Genomic DNA, 19,097 nt, shown 5'->3' on the forward strand with positions numbered 1-19,097 from the left:
GGGATAAAAATGATATTGTGGTTTCTGCTGCCGCAATTGCGGTTTTTTTTGTTTGTTTTTTGGTACACTTGCATTTTAACATTTTAAGCTAGATAAAGTTGTATGTTTTAATTATTGTTGCTTCTATAGAACAGCCAGGCACATTGAATTAGTATGCATTGCTAGCTGTTCAATAGAAGCAAAAGTAATTTAAACATACAACTTTTGTGTTGCTCTCTGTCAGATTTTGGTAGTAGTCATACGTAAATATGTGGAATACCAATTAGCAGTGTTTTTCTCTGTTCCTATGTCTGTTCCTTTTTCTCTTGTTCATGCTTTGTATGTAAAACATTGCTTGTTGGCTTGAATTTCACATTTGCTCTTCTTTGCCATTGTAAAAAACCATTATGCTCTTTTATGACGAATAAAGATGGCTATCTCATTGTCAGTGATAAACAAAACAAAAAACATACAACTTTACTCAGCTTGAAAAAAAAAACCTGGTAAATAACTTTTTTAGTAGCAGTATTTTTCCGGTATCCAACCTTGAATAACCAGTAATTTAATGTCTGCAGCTTTTTTATTATAAAGAAAAAAAGAATCATAATAGAAATGTACCTTGCACAGCTGCCACATATCTCTCCTGTTGCTTAGCCAGCATTGCTCTAGTCTCTGGCACAGCCCATCCATCAAGACTGCCACGGAGTCTAAGCCAACTTGTTTTGTTGTGATCTGAAATGAGCGTACAAAAGAAGGAATAGTATTTACTTGATTATAAACATTCTTGCATGTTTTCAAACAACGCAAATGTTAATTACAGATTTCTATTGTTGCAACAGATTATTTTACAACTTGCTAAGCACTTGAAAATTACAAATTTACAAAACATTGCAATTATAACAGTAGTTGTTAATGTGAATTTAAGGGGTACTACACCCCTGACAAATTTTGTGCCTATTTTTAAAAATTTTTCTAAAAAAGTATAACACATTGGTGACAAGTTAGATATGTATATTATAGGGGCAAGGACTACAACTACTGTATTGAAAATTCAGCCAACTCAGAGCAAGTAGTTATTGATTTATTGATCAAATATTGGTTTTCCCTCATTTTTGACTGTAACTCCACAACTGTTGTCTGTGCTGAAATAAAATTTCCAGTGCAGTAGTTGCAGTCCTTGCCCCTATAATATACATATCTTACTTGTCCCCAATGCACTATAATTTTGGAGAAAACTGCAAAAATAGGCACAAAATTGGGTAGGGGGTGTAGTACCCCCTTAATGAAGAGTATTCACAAAGACATATGATACAGAATTACTTTTTATGACCTACTTTTTCATGAGCTTACATGGTACCACCTGGATACACAACAAAACTCTTATAGTATATGCTGCTGTATACCCAACCATATTATATGTATATTTACTAACTTTTTGGACACCTTAAGGGATGGGGTATGAACGTTTGGACAGTATTTATTGTGGGACCGTAGAGCACATCAGACATATCGAATTGCATTCTGAATACGAAGAATGTCCTTCTGATATCAAATAATTTTGAATTTTTGAAATTTGCAATGTAATACACATTTTATGGCAAATGATTAAAAATTGATATTTTTGATATTTAACAGTACTCCAAGTAAACTTTATAAAGTGTATGTAGGTGGGATGAAAATTTTGACCTTTCGTATTGAAGATATGGATTTTTTTCCCAAAACACCAAAACAAATTAGGTCTTTTTGGGAAAAAAATCCATATCTTCAATATGAAAGGTTAAATTTTTCAATTAATCGTCGGCTTTTCCTCCCAGCTACATACACTTTAAGAATATATCATTAAATTTATAAAATTTACTTTGAGGACTGTTATATATCAAAAATGTGATGTGCTCTCATGTCCCACAAAAAATACTGTTGAAATGCTCAAAACGCTCATTCTAGATCCCTTAAATCAGTGGTTCCCAAACAGTTGGCTGTGACCACAGGAGTTGGTTTTGTCAATTTTTTCTCTGCAACATAATTCCAGTAAGCTACATAAGGTCAAGAAAATATACTTTAAATAGTATAGCATTAGTATCTATATCGGACATAAAAAGGATTTGCACCTTCACAACCCTTTACATTTGCTGATCTGGTAATTTTAGTGATCAATGAAATGAGACACAAGACTTTGTTTTAATCATGCAATAAAATGCTACAATTTCATAAATTGAAAGTATTAGCAAATTGAAGCGACAGGATAGTGCAGGCGTTCACTGTTTTTCTGATATTCTTTCTGATTCGTAAAATTAAGTTATAGTAGAGACACCGACTAGGTATAGATGTAACAATATAATAGTTAGAAGGCTTGACATGAAGGCTATATATATAAGTGGAAAGAAGTTTTAGATTTACAAGAATGAAGCTTATATTATTTAATAATGATAATGCAGAATAAATGTGGAAAGAGGAAATATGTTTATAACTATGCAGCCACATATGACATCAACCATCCCATAACATGCAGAAAGAACAGGGACTTGAAATTCATGCTTCTATCTATAGCATGCACATGATGCACACACATGTGCAGTACACAAAACTTCGGCCATGCACGATCCAATCAAGTTACCTCTCGCATATTGCTCATTAAATTTCCCACTACGTTTTACAAATCCATCGGGTGCAAGTTGACCACTATCGATCATGTGCAGCCAAAACCAGCTGGTTCTACTGTGGTCTGTAAATACATTAGGCTAGTTCCATTTAAAATCCATACTCCCTATGGAAGACATGACCTTAATCTCCCAGACAAATGGAGTCACCCATTCAGGTAACCCCATTTGAAATTCACACTCCCTGTGTGGAAGATTAAGGTTATGTCTTTCATGGAGGGTTATGGATTACAAATAGAACGGCATATTGGAGTGAAAGTGATCCATGTCTTGATTAGCAGAATGAAATGATGACAAAGAGATTAGTTAATGAATTTGTGTGCTGTAATGAAAGTGGGTTAGTATACTTTGTTGGACTTATAAATAGTGATTGGGTACAGCACCAATGTGTTTTACGCGAGCACAAGTTGGGACTTAATTGCATGCAGAAACAAAACCTTATCATTTTTGCCAATTATAAGCTGAACAAAGTATTTGGTGGATAATAATAGTAATAAGTAGTAAGTGGTTATACTGGTTAATGATCTTGATACCCAGTGGTGGCAGTCAAATCTCTCTTAAGTATACAGTCTTATTGAAGTTAACCCAACTCCAAACCGAGTCAGAATTAAATAGAAATTTTGTCATCACTGCTTGTGATTATTGAATAAAAAGCATATTTTTTGCTGTTGACAAGTATGAAAATATCCTTGTTTGAATTTCTGACATTTCCATCTAGTAAATTTGATTTAAGGTGCACATGTGTAAGAGTTAATTCCAGTGGCAGCACCTGGAGTTTTTATCTGGGACCCTGAGACAATTTTAGGGGGAAAATTTGAAAATGTACCAAACATTTTAAAACGTCTTAAAAAGTGGACATATATCAAATTTCTTACTTTGACAGGGGGTAGGGAGGGCAAAGGTCAAGATACATAATATATAACCACTACAGCTATTATTACTGAATAAACAGATGAAGTCAATTATTTCAGGAATTATTCTTCACTGATAAGTAATAATACGCACCAGTGGTATTATAAAGATGAGGCACTGAAAAGAAAGTCAGAATTGGTATACTGTTTAGATACTAAACAAGATAATTTTTGTCCAAAGTGAACAGTTCATTTTGGAATAAATCACATGTTTTACTCAAGCGGATAATATAAATTAGTTTGTCAGCTAAATAAAATGTATTTTTAAGATGAATATTTTATCATCCTCCCGATTAACTCCATTAAAATGCAGATTTTGTTGTAACCAAGTGAAAGGTCATACTTTTTGCATAACTCCAGTGAAATTGTATGCCTGAAATGTGTTCAAATGTGTTTCGTTACACGGTATGAAAAAAAAACATGGAAGTTTGGTGGTACACCACCCCAGAAGTCATGTACTACTCTATGGGCCACTGTGAAACATATTTTCGCTTCTAGAATCCAAACCAGTAATTTAACTCAAAACTTGGAAGAACGTTTGGGTGATGACACCCTTAATGACCACACTAGATCATTATCAAAAAAAAAGAAAACATGAAATATGCAGCTGTAAGGAGTTTTTCTTCAAATCGGGTGACCTAAATTTGAATGACACAAGCAACATGAAGGATTTCCTTTCACAGGGGATTTTTTTATAGAAAACCTGTGTTATTTGTACATCAAATATATAGCCCAATTGGGCAGGAAAACTACAACCAGCAGCAACCCTGCACATTCCTGTTGCCATACTTACATGCTACATTAGGTCTTGTAGTAGGAAGACTCCTCCTAGTAGGTGTATTAGGCCTAGGTGGATAGGTGGTAGTCCTTCCTCTTGCTGGTCTACAGTGTTCATGGGATGTACTGAGTGCTGACATTGGTCTACGGTTGCTCTGTGCGCTCATAGGACGAGTAAGGCGAGGTGGGGTTGGACTGGATGAGTCACGGCTCAATACCTGCGAGGCTGATCTCAAGCCTGATGCTGACGATGGTCTTTTTCTATTAAATTTGTATAAAAAAGTAAGAAACAAAACATCAAATAAGGACCTTAAATATTAATTAAAAAAGACATTATATGAAAATATAGGCGAACCAACTCTAAATAGAGGCCGTCAGCCTTTTCTGTGGGATTCGCCATCTTGTGGGTACTGCCGTTCTGCATGAGTTTTATGATAAGAAAAACATGGAAAATTAGGTGGTTTGGCTTTCTTTTTTAAACATTTACTACTATATATAATATGTTAAACATTCATTGGGAGTAACCTCTATTTTTGTACAGGTATTATTATCGACAGGCTTACTGACCCAACACTATGCAGTTAAGATCAATAATACTTAGTTTTGTGACATATTTTGGATGACGGTCAAGGTCCTATGCTCTTTGACCTTTTCCCAATGCTCCAAAGTAGCATGAAGTATTTCAATTTTATTTGTGTTTCCTTTCATATTCTTAAATGTGGAAATTTTTTGATTTTGGAGTAATGATGTGATCTGTCAATTGGGATATTTCAGTTGAAATCCATACACCCCCTAAGAAAGACATGACCTCAATCTCCCACACAGGGAGTGTAGATATCAAAAGGATTTACTTATTCAGGTAACCCATTTGAAATTCACACTCCCTGTGTGGGAGATTAAGGTAATGTCTTCCATAGGGGGTGTATGGATTTCAACTGGAATAGCCCATTTTGGAGCAGACGACACTAAATGGGTGGCTCCATTTGAAATTCACACTCCCTGTGTAGGAGATTAAGGTCACATTTTCCCTACAGCTGTATGGATTTCAACTGAAATAGCCAATTACAGAGACAGGTCACTGGTGCAAACCTAAAATCAACTTACTTGATTCCATGGTCCTTTCCACATCCTGTATCAGATCTATTCTTACTATTACCCCAATCTAGCATTGCACATTGTACTCTAAGATCTGCCAATTTCTTCAAGTCATCGCGACCCTTCTTGACCTCTTCCTTCAACAGATGCACATCCTCACTTTCATATGGAGTTGGCCCTCGGTGCTCAATCATGGCGTTGTCCGAGTAGTAGTGGTAGCGCCCTCCTGTGTCATGCGCGAGTAAGGCTAGGAAATCATTGGCTTCGCTGTCGTTACAGTTGAAGGAGATGGTATGGATTGGGATGGGCTCTTTGAGCTGTACTTGAGCTAGAATAGTCTTTGGAGGCTGAAATAAAAGTTGAGAAAAAAAAATGTTACATAGAGAATCTTACATTCAGGGCACAGTGTTGATGTATCATGACAAAATCATTTTCTTTTAAGGCAATGAGCTGTCAAACAGAGTAGTTGTAATGCGATTTGGCTAACAAAGGCACATTATATCAATCAGTGCCCAAGTTTGTATAATAAGGATACTCAGGGATTCACTTGACACTTTTCTTTCAATCACATATATTTTCCAGATCTATGTGGCAGGAGGTGAGGCATATTCTTCCAATATTATTGTTGAAGTTTGTTGATTAAGTGATCCCATTTTTGTGTATGTATTAGTAGTAAGGCCTACCAGTTTATGCCTTGTCTTTGACGTTGTACAACATCAGGCCTTGAGCTGCTAAGGTAAGGCAGTAACTCTTTATTTTAAGTTGTCTGAGTGTACTTTTCATTTGTTTTGTTCCACAGTAGCAACACGTATGAAAGTGGTTTTAAATTTTAGAAACAAAGGCAAACATGAGAACGTATCACCTGTTTTAGACAATTACTCAAAATCAATATATTTTAGATCGTGTCATATATGCATCGATTGCATTAAGCATATGTTGGCACTTTAACCCTATCGTCTTCATTCAATAAAATCTTTGATTTTGTTTGAAAATTACTTCAATTTACTCACATGATCAGGTCTACCATCTGTTAATAGGTACACTGCTTGCGTATTAGGATCGGAAAGCGCCATCTTGAGAGCTGCGAGAGAATTTGTTGAACCACTGACACTGAGGTTTCTGACCCACTGCCAAGCACTCTGTAGATTGGTTTCATTGACCTCTAACATCCTATCACGCCAGCCGTTGGCCTTGCTTCCGAAACGAACGAGGTTGAACCGGCTCTTGTGTCGAAGTTGTTCCTACAAAATAACATAAAAGTGAAGAATTGTTAGAATTGTTAGAATTACACAACAAATGAGTGTTGTTATTATGTATATGTGACACGATCTGCTCCATGGGGGCCAAAGGAGGCATTTTTGAAAATTGAGTTACTATAATTATCACCATATATAAACATTAGGCTATCATATACTGAAAACACCAAAAGTCTAGCATACTTGGTTTAAAAGTTATGAAGTTTCGTGATGTGTATTTTCTTTTGTATTTTATTGTTTTTTACACCATATTTTTGCCTTTATCTCAATTTCAAACTTGCCACCTTTGGCCCCCATGGACCAGATCGTGTCACATATGCAGATGTGGAATTCTTCCAAAACATCACCTCAGGTGATATCAGGGTTAAGGTTCAGGTTAAAGTTAATCTAACTGTAACTCGGATATTATTTGGTGAAATTCTGGAAGAGCATTTCCACATTTGCTTATGTATATATCATGGCTAAAATTATAGTTTGTTCAACTTACAATTGGCAAAAAAATTTGATTCATAACATTTTGCATTGATATCAAATGGCTTGCATGCATTGGGTGCAGCACTTAAAACTAGTTGTGTGTTGTGTAATAGATGACTGCACATACTTATGTACAAAAAGGAATAATCTTTGTAGTGTCCTTGCATATTTATTAATTAATGATTTTTGCCTGTTAAGGGGTACTACACCCCTGGCCAATTTTGTGCCTATTTTTGCATTTTTCTCAAAAATTATAGCGCATTGGTGACAATTAAGATATGCATGTTGTAGGGGCAAAGACTACAACTATTGCTTTGAAAATTCAGCAACTCAAAGCAAGTAGTTATTGATTTATTGATCAAATACTGGGTTTCCCTCATTTTTGACTGTAACTCCACAACTGCTGTCTGTGCGAAATAAAATTTCCAGTGCAGTAGTTGTAGTCCTTGCCCCTATAATATACATATCTTACTTGTCACCAATGCGCTATAATTTTTGAGAAAAATGCAATAAAAAGCACAAAATTGGACAGGGGTGTAGTACCCCCCTTAAGGCAGCTGTGTACTCTCAGACATGCATGTAGTAAAAGTGCCATAACTTTGTAATTATTCATATAGACATATAAAAGTATACATTTTTATAAAGGCAAGACATCAATGAATCTCAGTATAAATACAGATTTGGTGTAAAAACAACAATTATGAAGAAAATCAATTTTTGTTCGGTACATCATAACAAAAAAACACTCTTTCCAAAAAATTTTAAAAATTCACAAACGCCTATTTGCACAAAATGATGCCTAAAATCGGAAATAGACCAAAATATAAAAAAAATGAGAAAACAGTTTCTCAAGTCGATCATGCTTTTTATGATGAGCATAATTGCTTACCTATAGATGCTGTATTTATTGAGTTATTGTGTACCTAAATCGTCATTTTACCAAGAAAATGAACATTGAAATAAAAGCCGTTGAAGTTTAAAGTGGTCACATTTTGCACTTTGATCGAAGCTCACAGGAGAATGCGGCAGTTCTCGTTTTTCTACCTTACATTACGTAAACATCGGGTCAATTCACGGCCCCTTGAGAAGTTTGGGCGAAATCTATTCATATTTTCATGTTTAAATCAGGGGAAAGAACTTGAAAAAATTCACATTTTATCAGCTAAAACAGAGCCATTTGACCGCTAGGTTTTTGTGAAATCAGTGCTTCCGTGGTGCTTCCATAAGATGCGCCGCGCATGCAGACAAGCGTTGCGTATGCGTAGCCTATCTGTGCGTTAACAAATTGCGCGACTACAAAACGCGATGCGTTGTTGCGCGTGTGTACCCCGATGGTACAACAAAGATTTTCTTTCCTTTTAAATTGCAGAAACAAGTGAAATAGTGAAATAAAATCCATAATATAGAGCAGTTGGAGTTAACAAATCTGGATTTTCTTTCCTTGTATTTATAAAAAACATAGTAAATACATTTAAAAAAAAGCTCAATTTCGCGAAAAAAACAATGTCTAGAGTACACACAGCCACGTTAAAAGCAGAACAAACAATAGGGTTCATCATTACAATGGGGAAAAACAACAACTAAATAACAATGATACAATCATTTGTGGTGTGATCAAGCAAAATCAGTCTGAAGTTGGTCATGTTCAATTTTCAGTTTCTTATTGGATTGTAACAAGCATTTGCAAGGCTACAGTTTGTTATAGAGTTTCCAAAACAATAGGATATTTGTTTGGCTATATTTTAAGATCAATATTTCCGACTTCTGACTAATTTATGAACCCTATCAATACATTTCCAAACATCTATTAACCCTGACCACTACCTGCCGATCTAACATTACATGATATCTTCATTTTAATGACCAATCAGAATGGAGTTTTGCAAAGTGTCTTCTTCATAAAAAATACCCTGTTGGTAAAGGAAAAGGAGTCGAACCTACATTTTTTACAGGATGGAGTGCCCATCTCTCTTTCGTTAACAATTAGGCCAGACTCCACTGTGAAATGTTGCTGTGGGGGATCGCCACACCTCCTCTACATCGAGTCTTTTACCTTCCCAGGATTTATGAATGCCGGTACCCATTTATACACCTGGGTGGCGAGGAGTAATCGAGATAAAGTACCTTACTCAAGGGCACAACACGATGGCCTCGCCGGGGCTCGAACCCGCAACTTTCCGATTATGAGTCGGAGGCCGTTCCGCTTGGCCACCATGCTCCCAATTTTCACCCTGTTGAGGAAAATTAATTGAGCAATATTTGGAGTAATATTGCTTATAGCACTGTATGTGAAATGATCATGCTGCATCAAATAGATCAGCATGTGATGCGACCGACGACACATCAATAATTACCTGCATGAGCCTGTATAGTTTCTCTTTGACCAATCCAAGATGATTTTGCATAGAATTTGACACATCAATTAGTATGTAGACCTGGTCCTCTATGATGGTCCCAAAAAGCTCACGGCTACCTTGCTGCAACCAGTCAATCCTGAAATTATGAAAAAGTGAAAATAATGATACATTATGTAAAGAGGAAGTCAGTGGATGCTAATCCCTGACCACAAAGATTGAAAGAAACTGATCATGGTGGAATTTTCACCTGGGGATGCGTTACCGCCATGCCCAGGGTCTTAGGGACCCAGGCCCATTGTTTTAAGTGGCCGGTGAAAAGTAAAGAAAACATATGCCTAACCTTATAAGCCTGTAAATGCAAAGACAAAAGACCTTTTAAGGTCTTTGTTTAAAAACAGGCATGAGAATGATCATCCATGAAAAAAACCGAAAAGTTGAAATGAGGCTAAAAAGCCAAAAACGGGCTGATATTAAAAAAAAGTGCAGAAATTTGGACAGCAAAAAAGCAGGAAATCCTGCAAAAGCAGGAAAATTCTCATGCCTGCGTAAACCTTATGATTTCTCGTTCTTAACATCCCCAAAAAATATTCAAGGAATTTAAAGAGCAAATAACAGTCTTTTCTCATGTCATCCTACTCAATCTTTCATTCCAGACATGAGACAAAATGGAATGTCCAAGAAATCATTTAACTGTTTTCTTTCCACCATGATATATTTCCTCATTGTTTTTGCATTTTCTGTATCGTTATGGATCTCAGTTGATCTTGGGGTTGTATGTTTTTCTTCTTTTGGTAAATAAAGATGATTGAATAAAACCGTAAAAAAGCAAAGAAAATGTAATAGTAGCAATAAAAATAGAAAACTTGGGAGAATGTTTTTCATCCTCTCCCCCCTCCCCCACTTTTCAGAATGACCAATTGTAGTCATCAAAAAGGGGCCTGTGTATTCATTTTATTCCCCAGGGGCAGATCCAGGAATTTTCAATGGGGGGTGCCAAAGTCAGGTGCCACTCTGCAAAAATCAGGGGGGCGCGGCGCCGCTCTGAAAAATTAGAGGTTGCACCTCCCCCCTTAAATCCGCCTCTGTTCCCAGGCCCATAAACAGCTTTTGGTGGCCCTGCTAAAGTATCTCACCTCCTTTGGAAGTCATCTATTGCAGATGCCATCTTCTTCTCATACTCCCTGTGTACATCTGCTGTGACATGTACATGTTTCACTGACCCATCTTTCCATTGCACGTGGCAGAACCTGTCGCAATACTTGGCATTAATCAGTTTGTTTCTTGACTCCTGGAAATACAATGATTAGAAACTACAATTAAAAAAAGTTTACACCATCGACTAATAATGTATCATTCAATCCTGCAAGTCCTCTCATTAGCGCATGCGATAGATCCCTGCATCCCATTGGTTGTTTTTGCCGAAATTCGGCTGTTCTATCTTGCGCACTCGGACACAAAGGGGACACTTACCGTTGCACTCAATGCGGGGGGGGGGTCACAAAACATGCCATAAAACAAATACCTCTTGATGAAACAATTCTAAAAGTTTGATTTCTGATCACGTGAATAAACTCCTAATAATTACTACAGGAAAAATAAATTGGTGTTTTCTATGTGGAGAAAATTGACTGGAACTGAAAGGCCCCTGTACAAACCAATAGGGATTTCATGAGGGTGTCCCCTTTGACAGTGGTGAGAAATGGGTAAGTGCACTGGATGGAACAAGGGCAGTTGTTTGTATTCAACAGATGCCACCTACTCATGGCCCTTTAAATGTCTTGGTTTACTTGTTTTGATCCAAAATGTTTAAAAAGGTTGTTTCCAGTTTGTCATTCTGTAGTTTTTTATCTAATCTATGAATATTCCATACAGTTTGATATGAAAATAACAAATTAACAGGCAAATTTGATCTGAGGTTATCAATAATTGGAATGCTAATTTGATACAGTTACATAAGTGATGCACTTTTTATGATGTATCAAATGTCTCAAATGAAATTAAGAATTGGAATAATTTTTGATACAGTTTTGATATGTGCCATTCCATGCACTTTTGATACACCCAACTTATTTGATACACTTTTGATACATAATGAAATGAATGGATAAGAATTGCTTTTTTGATACAGTGACATATTTGATACACTTTTGATAAATGTATCAACTTATCAAATGAAAGGATACAAATTGGAATGCTAATTTTGATATAATTAAGTATAAAATATCTTTTATCAAATGAAAGGATAAGAATTGGAATGCTTTTTTGATACACTTTTGATATGTGCCATTTGATACACATGATACACCCAACTTATTTGATTCATTTTTAATACATTATCTCACCATTTGCTACACTTTTGATATGTATGAAATGAGAAGATAAAAATTTCAACACTAATTTGATACAGTTTTAATACAATTTTGATACATAAAAGTGTATCAAATGAGGTTTCCAATTCTTATACTTTTATTTGATACATTTTTGATACATATCAAAAGTGTATCAAATTTCAGGCAGGGAATCTACTTTAATCATGAGGACCAATCTTCATTCAAACTTTAATTGACCATGCAACTTTATCCTAACCAAACACTAATCTTGACCCTAATCCTATCCCTGAAATCTAATCATAACCAAAACCCTAACCCTAAAACCTAATCTCTATAATCCCAAAATATGGCTTCCTCAGCAGTACCGTTCGAGTGTGATATATGCATGAACAAAGGCGGTGTGCATCTGTAGCATGCGACGTGGCGCGAAGTCACTGCGCCTACAGATAAATCGCCTTTGGTCATGAGCGTATCACACGCAAACACTACTGTCTCATTGAAGCCAAATGGACCATAGCGAAGGTGGCAGTAACTCCCAAGTCTTGTTGTATTGAATTGACAAATGCTCTGCATGCTAGTCATAGGCTTCAACATAAGAAGTTCCAAGTTTTGAGATATTTTCTCCAAATATCACCAGCAATCTCAAGAACAACTGAACCAAATACTAGGCTTAGCTAATTAAAGTTCTTTGCCAAGACCAAAGGAAAAACTTACGTTTTTCTGCTGACAGTTTCGCCAGAAACCTTCTGGCTTTCTCAAAGCGATTGATGTTGTTATTGATCCATCTGCTTGGAGCAGAAGAACTGTCAGCAGAAAAACGTAAGTTTTTCCTTTGGTCTTGGCAAAGAACTTTAATTAGCTGATTAATCAACAGACCTGATGAACCTCTTCAGTCAATACTAGGCTTGTTTGTACTCACTTTAATGCATTTTTCATGCCGATTCCAAATATGGCCATGAAAATGTTCATTTCTGAAAATTTTGAATTTTTAACAAATTTGAAACTTGTCGTCTGCAGTTGACACCTGCGTGGAAAGGGTTAAATAAGCATCTGGCTGGCATACGAGTAAGATTCCGCATTTAATGTATGCTACACATACACTCAAATATTTTAATTAAATTTCATTACACTCACAGCATCAGTGAAGTCCATCTCCGGCGCTGCCTTGACATCAATAACCCCATCGCAATGTCTGAAGGAACATGTAGCTAGCACATCATAGAGGTCTAGTTTGCGTGCCTTCAATCCTCTCTTAGACAGCCATCCTTGAGAGCTCATATACTGCTCATTTTGTTCTGTTTTGGCAGATACCAAGCTACTTCTACTGCCAGATGACTCTAAAGATTCTGCTGATTTAGCTACGAAAATAACCATAAAATTATACGAAAATATTATAAGTTTTGATGATGTCATGTGACCAACAAACACATAGAAGTAATTCCATTTAGCACCCCATTGAAATAAATGTCCAGGGAAACATAGACTTCTCCGTAGTCCACTTGCCCATTTTGCATACTCTGGCTATTACATAAAGCATAAAACTCTGATTTATATTGATTTGTGTGCAACTGATAGATTTTCACAACTGTATCTGATCTTTTCAGTCACCGCACTCCCTCTGTTTGTTAGCTTCCCAAGTGGACTACTGACTTTGCCTTGCCGTTAAGATTTTTAACACGGGACTCTATGGAGAGTTAGGCCAATTTCTGGCCTAACTAAAATTGGCCATGATGTAATGCATCTTTAAATGGATCTGCCTTGTGATTGGTCGCCCATATCTCGCTATGGTTTAAATCTTTCCATTACCATTAACTACACCGTACACAACTGTCTGTGGTATTTGCGGCGCTTTTGTGTTGACGCCGAAAGTTAATCTCTCATCAAACATCTAGCGTTGTACTATACCATGCTTAGTACTTGTGGTTAATGGACTGATAAACAAGTATGCTTGACAGTGTGTTTTTAGAGAGCAAAGTCCCGGGGTAAAGTTCTGCTTAAAATTCAAAGTCCATAGTCGGATTTTCGGGGTTCGCTATCAATAAACTGGTAGATTCCAAAATCGGAATTGTTCAGTATTAAAGTGAGCCATTATAATTATGCAAGATAATGTTGCATTCAATTACTTTTATTGTCACTAATCATCTGATATTTTTAACTCTTATTGACCATTTTACTATTGAATACTTTAATTTTAATAAACATCAGTATAATTTTGAGTTCAACGAAATGGGTTCATCATGACTAATAATAACATATTTTTAATAAAATTCGACTATGGCATAGTCTAAGGGAAACATAGAATTAACTACAGAAGTCAATGTGGACCATTATCTTTAAACTCATTTTTCTCAGAATGGTCAAAATGGAGTTACGTCTTTTTGCCTCGATATATGTGACCCGGTCAAGCGAAATGAGGACAATGTCATGAATAGTGAATATCAATTATTATCAAAATTAGTCACATGTAAGACATATATAGAGACAGAAAAACCTAAGTGTGGTGTAAACATACTGCCATCTACTATAGTTTAAAATAGTTGTTCGCTCTGAAATGTCTTAATAAAATAATTATTGCAGGAATTGATAATTACAGCATGTTTTACATGCAATAAGCCTTGTATTGTCATAATGGCTTGCTCAGGTAAACTGTCTGCTTTATTCAACAGCAAATCTACTTTATTGCCATCAGGGACTGTCTTTTGGAATTTACAGGAGAGCATTAAATAGCTCTTCTGGAGCCTTCAGGAGAGCTGTTTAGAGCATTTACAGAAAAAGGTAAGGAGATAATGGTCAACTGAGAAGAGCTAAAAAAATCACTCTCCTATATCAGATTTAAGGAGAGCAGTAGAGAGCGATTGCTCTTGCTCTCCTCAAAAGGCAGTCCCTGTTTATTGCCATCCTTTCAAACTTACTTTGTTCCGATTTCCCATTAGACGGTGCTTCTTTGACCAACTGCTGTATATCAACCAAGATATTCCTGGCTTCTTCCAGCTCCGCCCACATTTTCACTACGTCGTCCCTAGCGCCAGCGCCAGGAGGGACACCACCCTGTAGAATCTTATTGTCCATGTTATAACCACTTGTGCCACTTACGTCAGATTCAAGTTTGTTGAAAGCAAATGCATGGAATCTGCAAAAAAAACATTAAAAGAATAAGTTGTAACTGTTACTTGGTTCTGCAAAGAAATGTTTTACCTCAACACCAATAACATAGCCAGGACTTTTTCTGGAGGGGCAAGTAAACTTTCAAGGGTGCAAAATTTGATGAAAATTGTCAAGCATGGGCTAAAAAGTACAAAAAAGGTTTAAAAATATCAGGACGGTCAGCATCCCACATGGTGGGAGGGGGTGGGTGGGTAGATGCCACCCTTGGCTATGCCACTGCTCAACACCTGTTGACATCACACATGTCACTGTATCTAAGTGGCATTGTGTCCATGGTCTACTGAAGTCCTTCAAAGCATAAGAGAGAAATGACCAAAAGAAGTCCAGGATAACATTTTACCACATGTATGTACCCACTTGCACACACGATAAACGGAGCTTAGTTTACACATATGTGACCCGCTCTGACGAAACCCGCCATAAGTCGCACTCAGCCATTTCGAAATACGACAAGTCAAAATCGGGAAAGCGGTGAATGACCTTGCAGATTTTGTTTTTCAGTTTTTATTATTTTTTGATTCCTTAATATGTTTACTTTAACCTACCATTGAAAACAAAATATTCTTTTACAATTAAAGCACCCTAATCTAGCATTTTCTGAGCTAAACCAAGGCTTTAACATGTCATTTTACATCTTTAAAGCCATTTTTCTTGCATTTGCCTTTTCTTTATGTGTCGCTTCCTGCCCTCCCATTGAAAGACCGTAGGATGAGGACCACATGTCCCAGGAACATAATTTTGGTATCAAATGACAGCTGAAGACCTATACTAAATGATGACATCTAAAACTCAATTTTCAAAATTAGTGACTTATGTCTGGTTTTGTGGGAGCGGGTCACATATACATGTACTATAGCTCCCTTTCTGAACTTGTTTACAGGACAATGTGTGTGTGCAAGGTATAAATACTATTACATGATATGGTTTCAATTTTATATATTTAATAATTTCATCTTGCTGTACATTTTGTTACCATTGGAATTTATGATGAAACAGAAAGAAACTGGTCTTAAAACATTATAAACACACACCACCGCTTTATAATCCTAGTTGTGGAGAAGTACACTAGAGGTGCAGAGCCTTTCCTAACCAGTGCAACTACGGGGTTGTACAATAACTATCTGTCCCCCCAGGTGTGCAAAAACAATGGGAAAGCAATTTTTGGCACAGCAAAAAGGGAGGGGGACAAGCACTTTTTGGCAAGCTATTTTGAAATTTGCCCACTCTGGGGTACAAATAATTATTGCACAGCCCCTAATGAGCTCTGAACTAGCAACCTTATGAGTGACAGATTGTTTCTAAGTCCCATCAAGTATTAAATAAACACACAATCTTACCTTCCACCTGTAGCTTGTGCTACTTCCTTGAGGAATTTGATGGTAGTAGAATCACTGTTATTAAATGCTACAGTATGGACTGGTAATGGGCCACCTCTTACTTTGGATAATAACAACTCCATGGATGTGTTAGCTGAACTACCTTCTGAAAAGAAGTAAACTGCTTCAACCTGAAATCAACAAAATGTATTTTTGTAATCTTTATAATATTGAAATCGGTATCAAACCTTTACAAGCTATGATCATGATTGCATGCCCCAAGCGCGATGTGTATGCACAACAAGGCCTCATAAGAAACCCCTATGTACATGCAAATTGTCAAACAATCTGATATAATTGCGTACACTAGTGGCGTACCGTGGTCGCTCTTACCCCGGGGGGCCTGAAGAAAATTCAATTTTACCGCCTCTTCCTCAATAACCAGAAAAGGTCGACCCAAATTTTTTTTCGGTGGTTTGAAAAAGTGAAGAGAAAAGGATTTTAGATGCTAGCGCCCTAAAAGCAACACATTTTGATGTATAGTACCATTTAAAAAAAAAAAATTTATACTTTTTCAAATTTTTCCTCCTTTTTTCTTTAGTAATTCTTTTTTGCCGCCCTTCGCTTTTTACCGCCCTGTTTTTGCCACCTTCTTCTTCCGCCGCCCCTTCGTTTTGGCCGCCCCCTGCTTTTACCCCGGGGGGCTCGCGCCCCCAAAATACGCGCATGTACACACACGTTACTCTTAGTTACTGGTAGTAACTCTGTACTTTATGGCAGTGGGGTATGTAAAGGAGGCTGTCAACCAGCCAGGCTTGTAGTTTGTGTACCTGTATCAATTTCTACCTGAATCAATTTTTATTCAGTTGTGGTATCAGTCACAGGAATTAACATCTGCCCCACCCTCCGAACTTTTGAAATCCTGTGCACTAACCTGCACTTTGTGGAAATATTTGATGTAATTTTCACAGCATGTAATGATTTATAGTGGGTTATGCACAGGCAAACTCACATTTATAGAAATTTGTTGACCACTGTGGCCTAAGACAAACAATTTTTTGCATCATTCGGGGATGCAACACTATATAAGCACACACCCTTATCAGCCTTTATCTAGAATAACCATCACAGCCAGCATCAGCTCCAGAGTTCTTGTACAGGTAACCAAGATAAGCAGTTCAAATTGGCTCAATTATTTCACCAGAACAAGTCTGCTGGGTTGTGAACTCGCATCACCACACACCGATGTACCAGAGTCCAACACCTTGCCAATTGAGCTAACTTTGACTGCTTAGTATTATATCTTTAAAGGAAGGTGAGTTAGGTGACCTGATATATTTGGAAAATGGAATTCTTTAAAATTGACATATAATATAAAATTGTGTCCCTTTTAGGCATTCATGCAAAAAGAACACATAAATGTTTCTTGTAAATGGGATTAATTCCTTATGGAATTACTGACATTTATACAGCGTGATAATCATGATAATATAGTCTACAGTGTTTTTATTAATGATATTCATGTAAAAAAATTGATATCAAATGAGAGATCCTATTTTTCTCATAAACATATTAAAATTAGTAGTTCCAAATCAGCGTATTTCTGAAGATATCATCAAAAAACTTTCAAATTAGTCTCAAACAGGGTATACCACAATTAAGACTAATTCAACAGTTTTTTTGATAATCTTTTTGGAAATATACTGATTTGGAATGCCTAACTTATGTTAATGAGAAAGATATGAGCATTTTGATATGGTAAAGTAGGGGGGGATGAGGCTGTTAATCAGGTTACCCACCTTTAATTTAAAGTCACAAATAAGGAAACAGGTCAGCTTTGTACTAAACCTGGTGATTTTATTATTTACTCTTATTCATCATCATCCATCCATTTTAAGATACAGAAAAGTAATTACCTTGCGATCATCAAATGCCTTGACAAGGCCCTCACAGGCACTGGTATTAGTTGTTGCAGCAACACTATCTAACTTAGACAACCAGTCTATGGCATTATTAAGGCTGTCATGGCATACTGGTATTGCACCATTAGAGGAAAACACAATCTGGTCTTCTGCCGCCCTGAAATACATAATAAATGCAATTAAGTTTCACAAAATAAAAACTGGCTAACAAAACTCTTTATTACGTTACTATATGTGGTTATAAAGTAGGTGGTCTTTATCCTGTATATTTGGAAGAAGGAGAAAAGCAGAAAAGGACAAAAAAGGGGGGAGGCCTTTTTAGGACTTTAAAGTCCCTAGCCTTGAACAAATTAAGCCTAACTAATAAGTAAAGCCTAACTAATACGTTAATAAGTAAAGCCTAACTAGTAAGTTGATAAGTAAAGCCTAACTAGTAAGTTGATAAGTAAACCCTAACTAGTAAGTTGATAAGTAAAGCCTAACTAGTAAGTTGATAAGTAAAGCCTAACTAGTAAGTTGATAAGTAAAGCCTAACTAGTAAGTTAATAAGTAAAGCCTAACTAATACATTAATAAGTAAAGCCTAACTAGTAAGTTGATAAGTAAAGCCTAACTAATAAGTTAATAAGTAAAGCCTAACTAATACGTTAATAAGTAAAGCCTAACTAGTAAGTTGATAAGTAAAGCCTAACTAATAAGTTAATAAGTAAAGGTAAACTAATACGTTAATATGTAAAGCCTAACTAGTAAGTTGATAAGTAAAGCCTAACTAATAAGTTAATAAGTAAAGCCTAACTAATAAGTTAATAAATAACAACGACTATTCCAGCAGAGTGCAACTAAACTGAGTCATTTATAG

The 19,097-nt window shown here is 36.4% G+C and overlaps 1 protein-coding gene across 2 annotated transcripts in view; it reads right to left on the reverse strand.

Annotated features, from left to right (window-relative positions):
- The window catches only part of LOC140160798 (von Willebrand factor A domain-containing protein 3B-like), a 219,615-nt gene that overhangs the window by 188,285 nt on the left and 12,233 nt on the right, over window positions 1-19,097 (reverse strand). Inside the window, exons 5-15 of one of the 2 annotated variants that reach the window (XM_072184105.1) lie at window positions 18,234-18,396; window positions 16,339-16,508; window positions 14,749-14,966; window positions 12,971-13,194; window positions 10,640-10,794; window positions 9,504-9,642; window positions 6,430-6,660; window positions 5,429-5,766; window positions 4,341-4,585; window positions 3,642-3,665; window positions 598-711 (exon numbers count right to left, since the gene is read on the reverse strand). In XM_072184105.1, the coding sequence (XP_072040206.1) occupies window positions 598-711; window positions 3,642-3,665; window positions 4,341-4,585; window positions 5,429-5,766; window positions 6,430-6,660; window positions 9,504-9,642; window positions 10,640-10,794; window positions 12,971-13,194; window positions 14,749-14,966; window positions 16,339-16,508; window positions 18,234-18,396 (2,021 nt within the window). The remainder of the gene's footprint in view (window positions 1-597; window positions 712-3,641; window positions 3,666-4,340; window positions 4,586-5,428; window positions 5,767-6,429; window positions 6,661-9,503; window positions 9,643-10,639; window positions 10,795-12,970; window positions 13,195-14,748; window positions 14,967-16,338; window positions 16,509-18,233; window positions 18,397-19,097) is intronic. The other variant, XM_072184106.1, reaches the window with a different exon arrangement.

Source organism: Amphiura filiformis, chromosome 9 (assembly GCF_039555335.1).
Source record: "Amphiura filiformis chromosome 9, Afil_fr2py, whole genome shotgun sequence".
Classification (NCBI taxonomy): Eukaryota; Metazoa; Echinodermata; class Ophiuroidea; order Amphilepidida; family Amphiuridae; genus Amphiura; species Amphiura filiformis.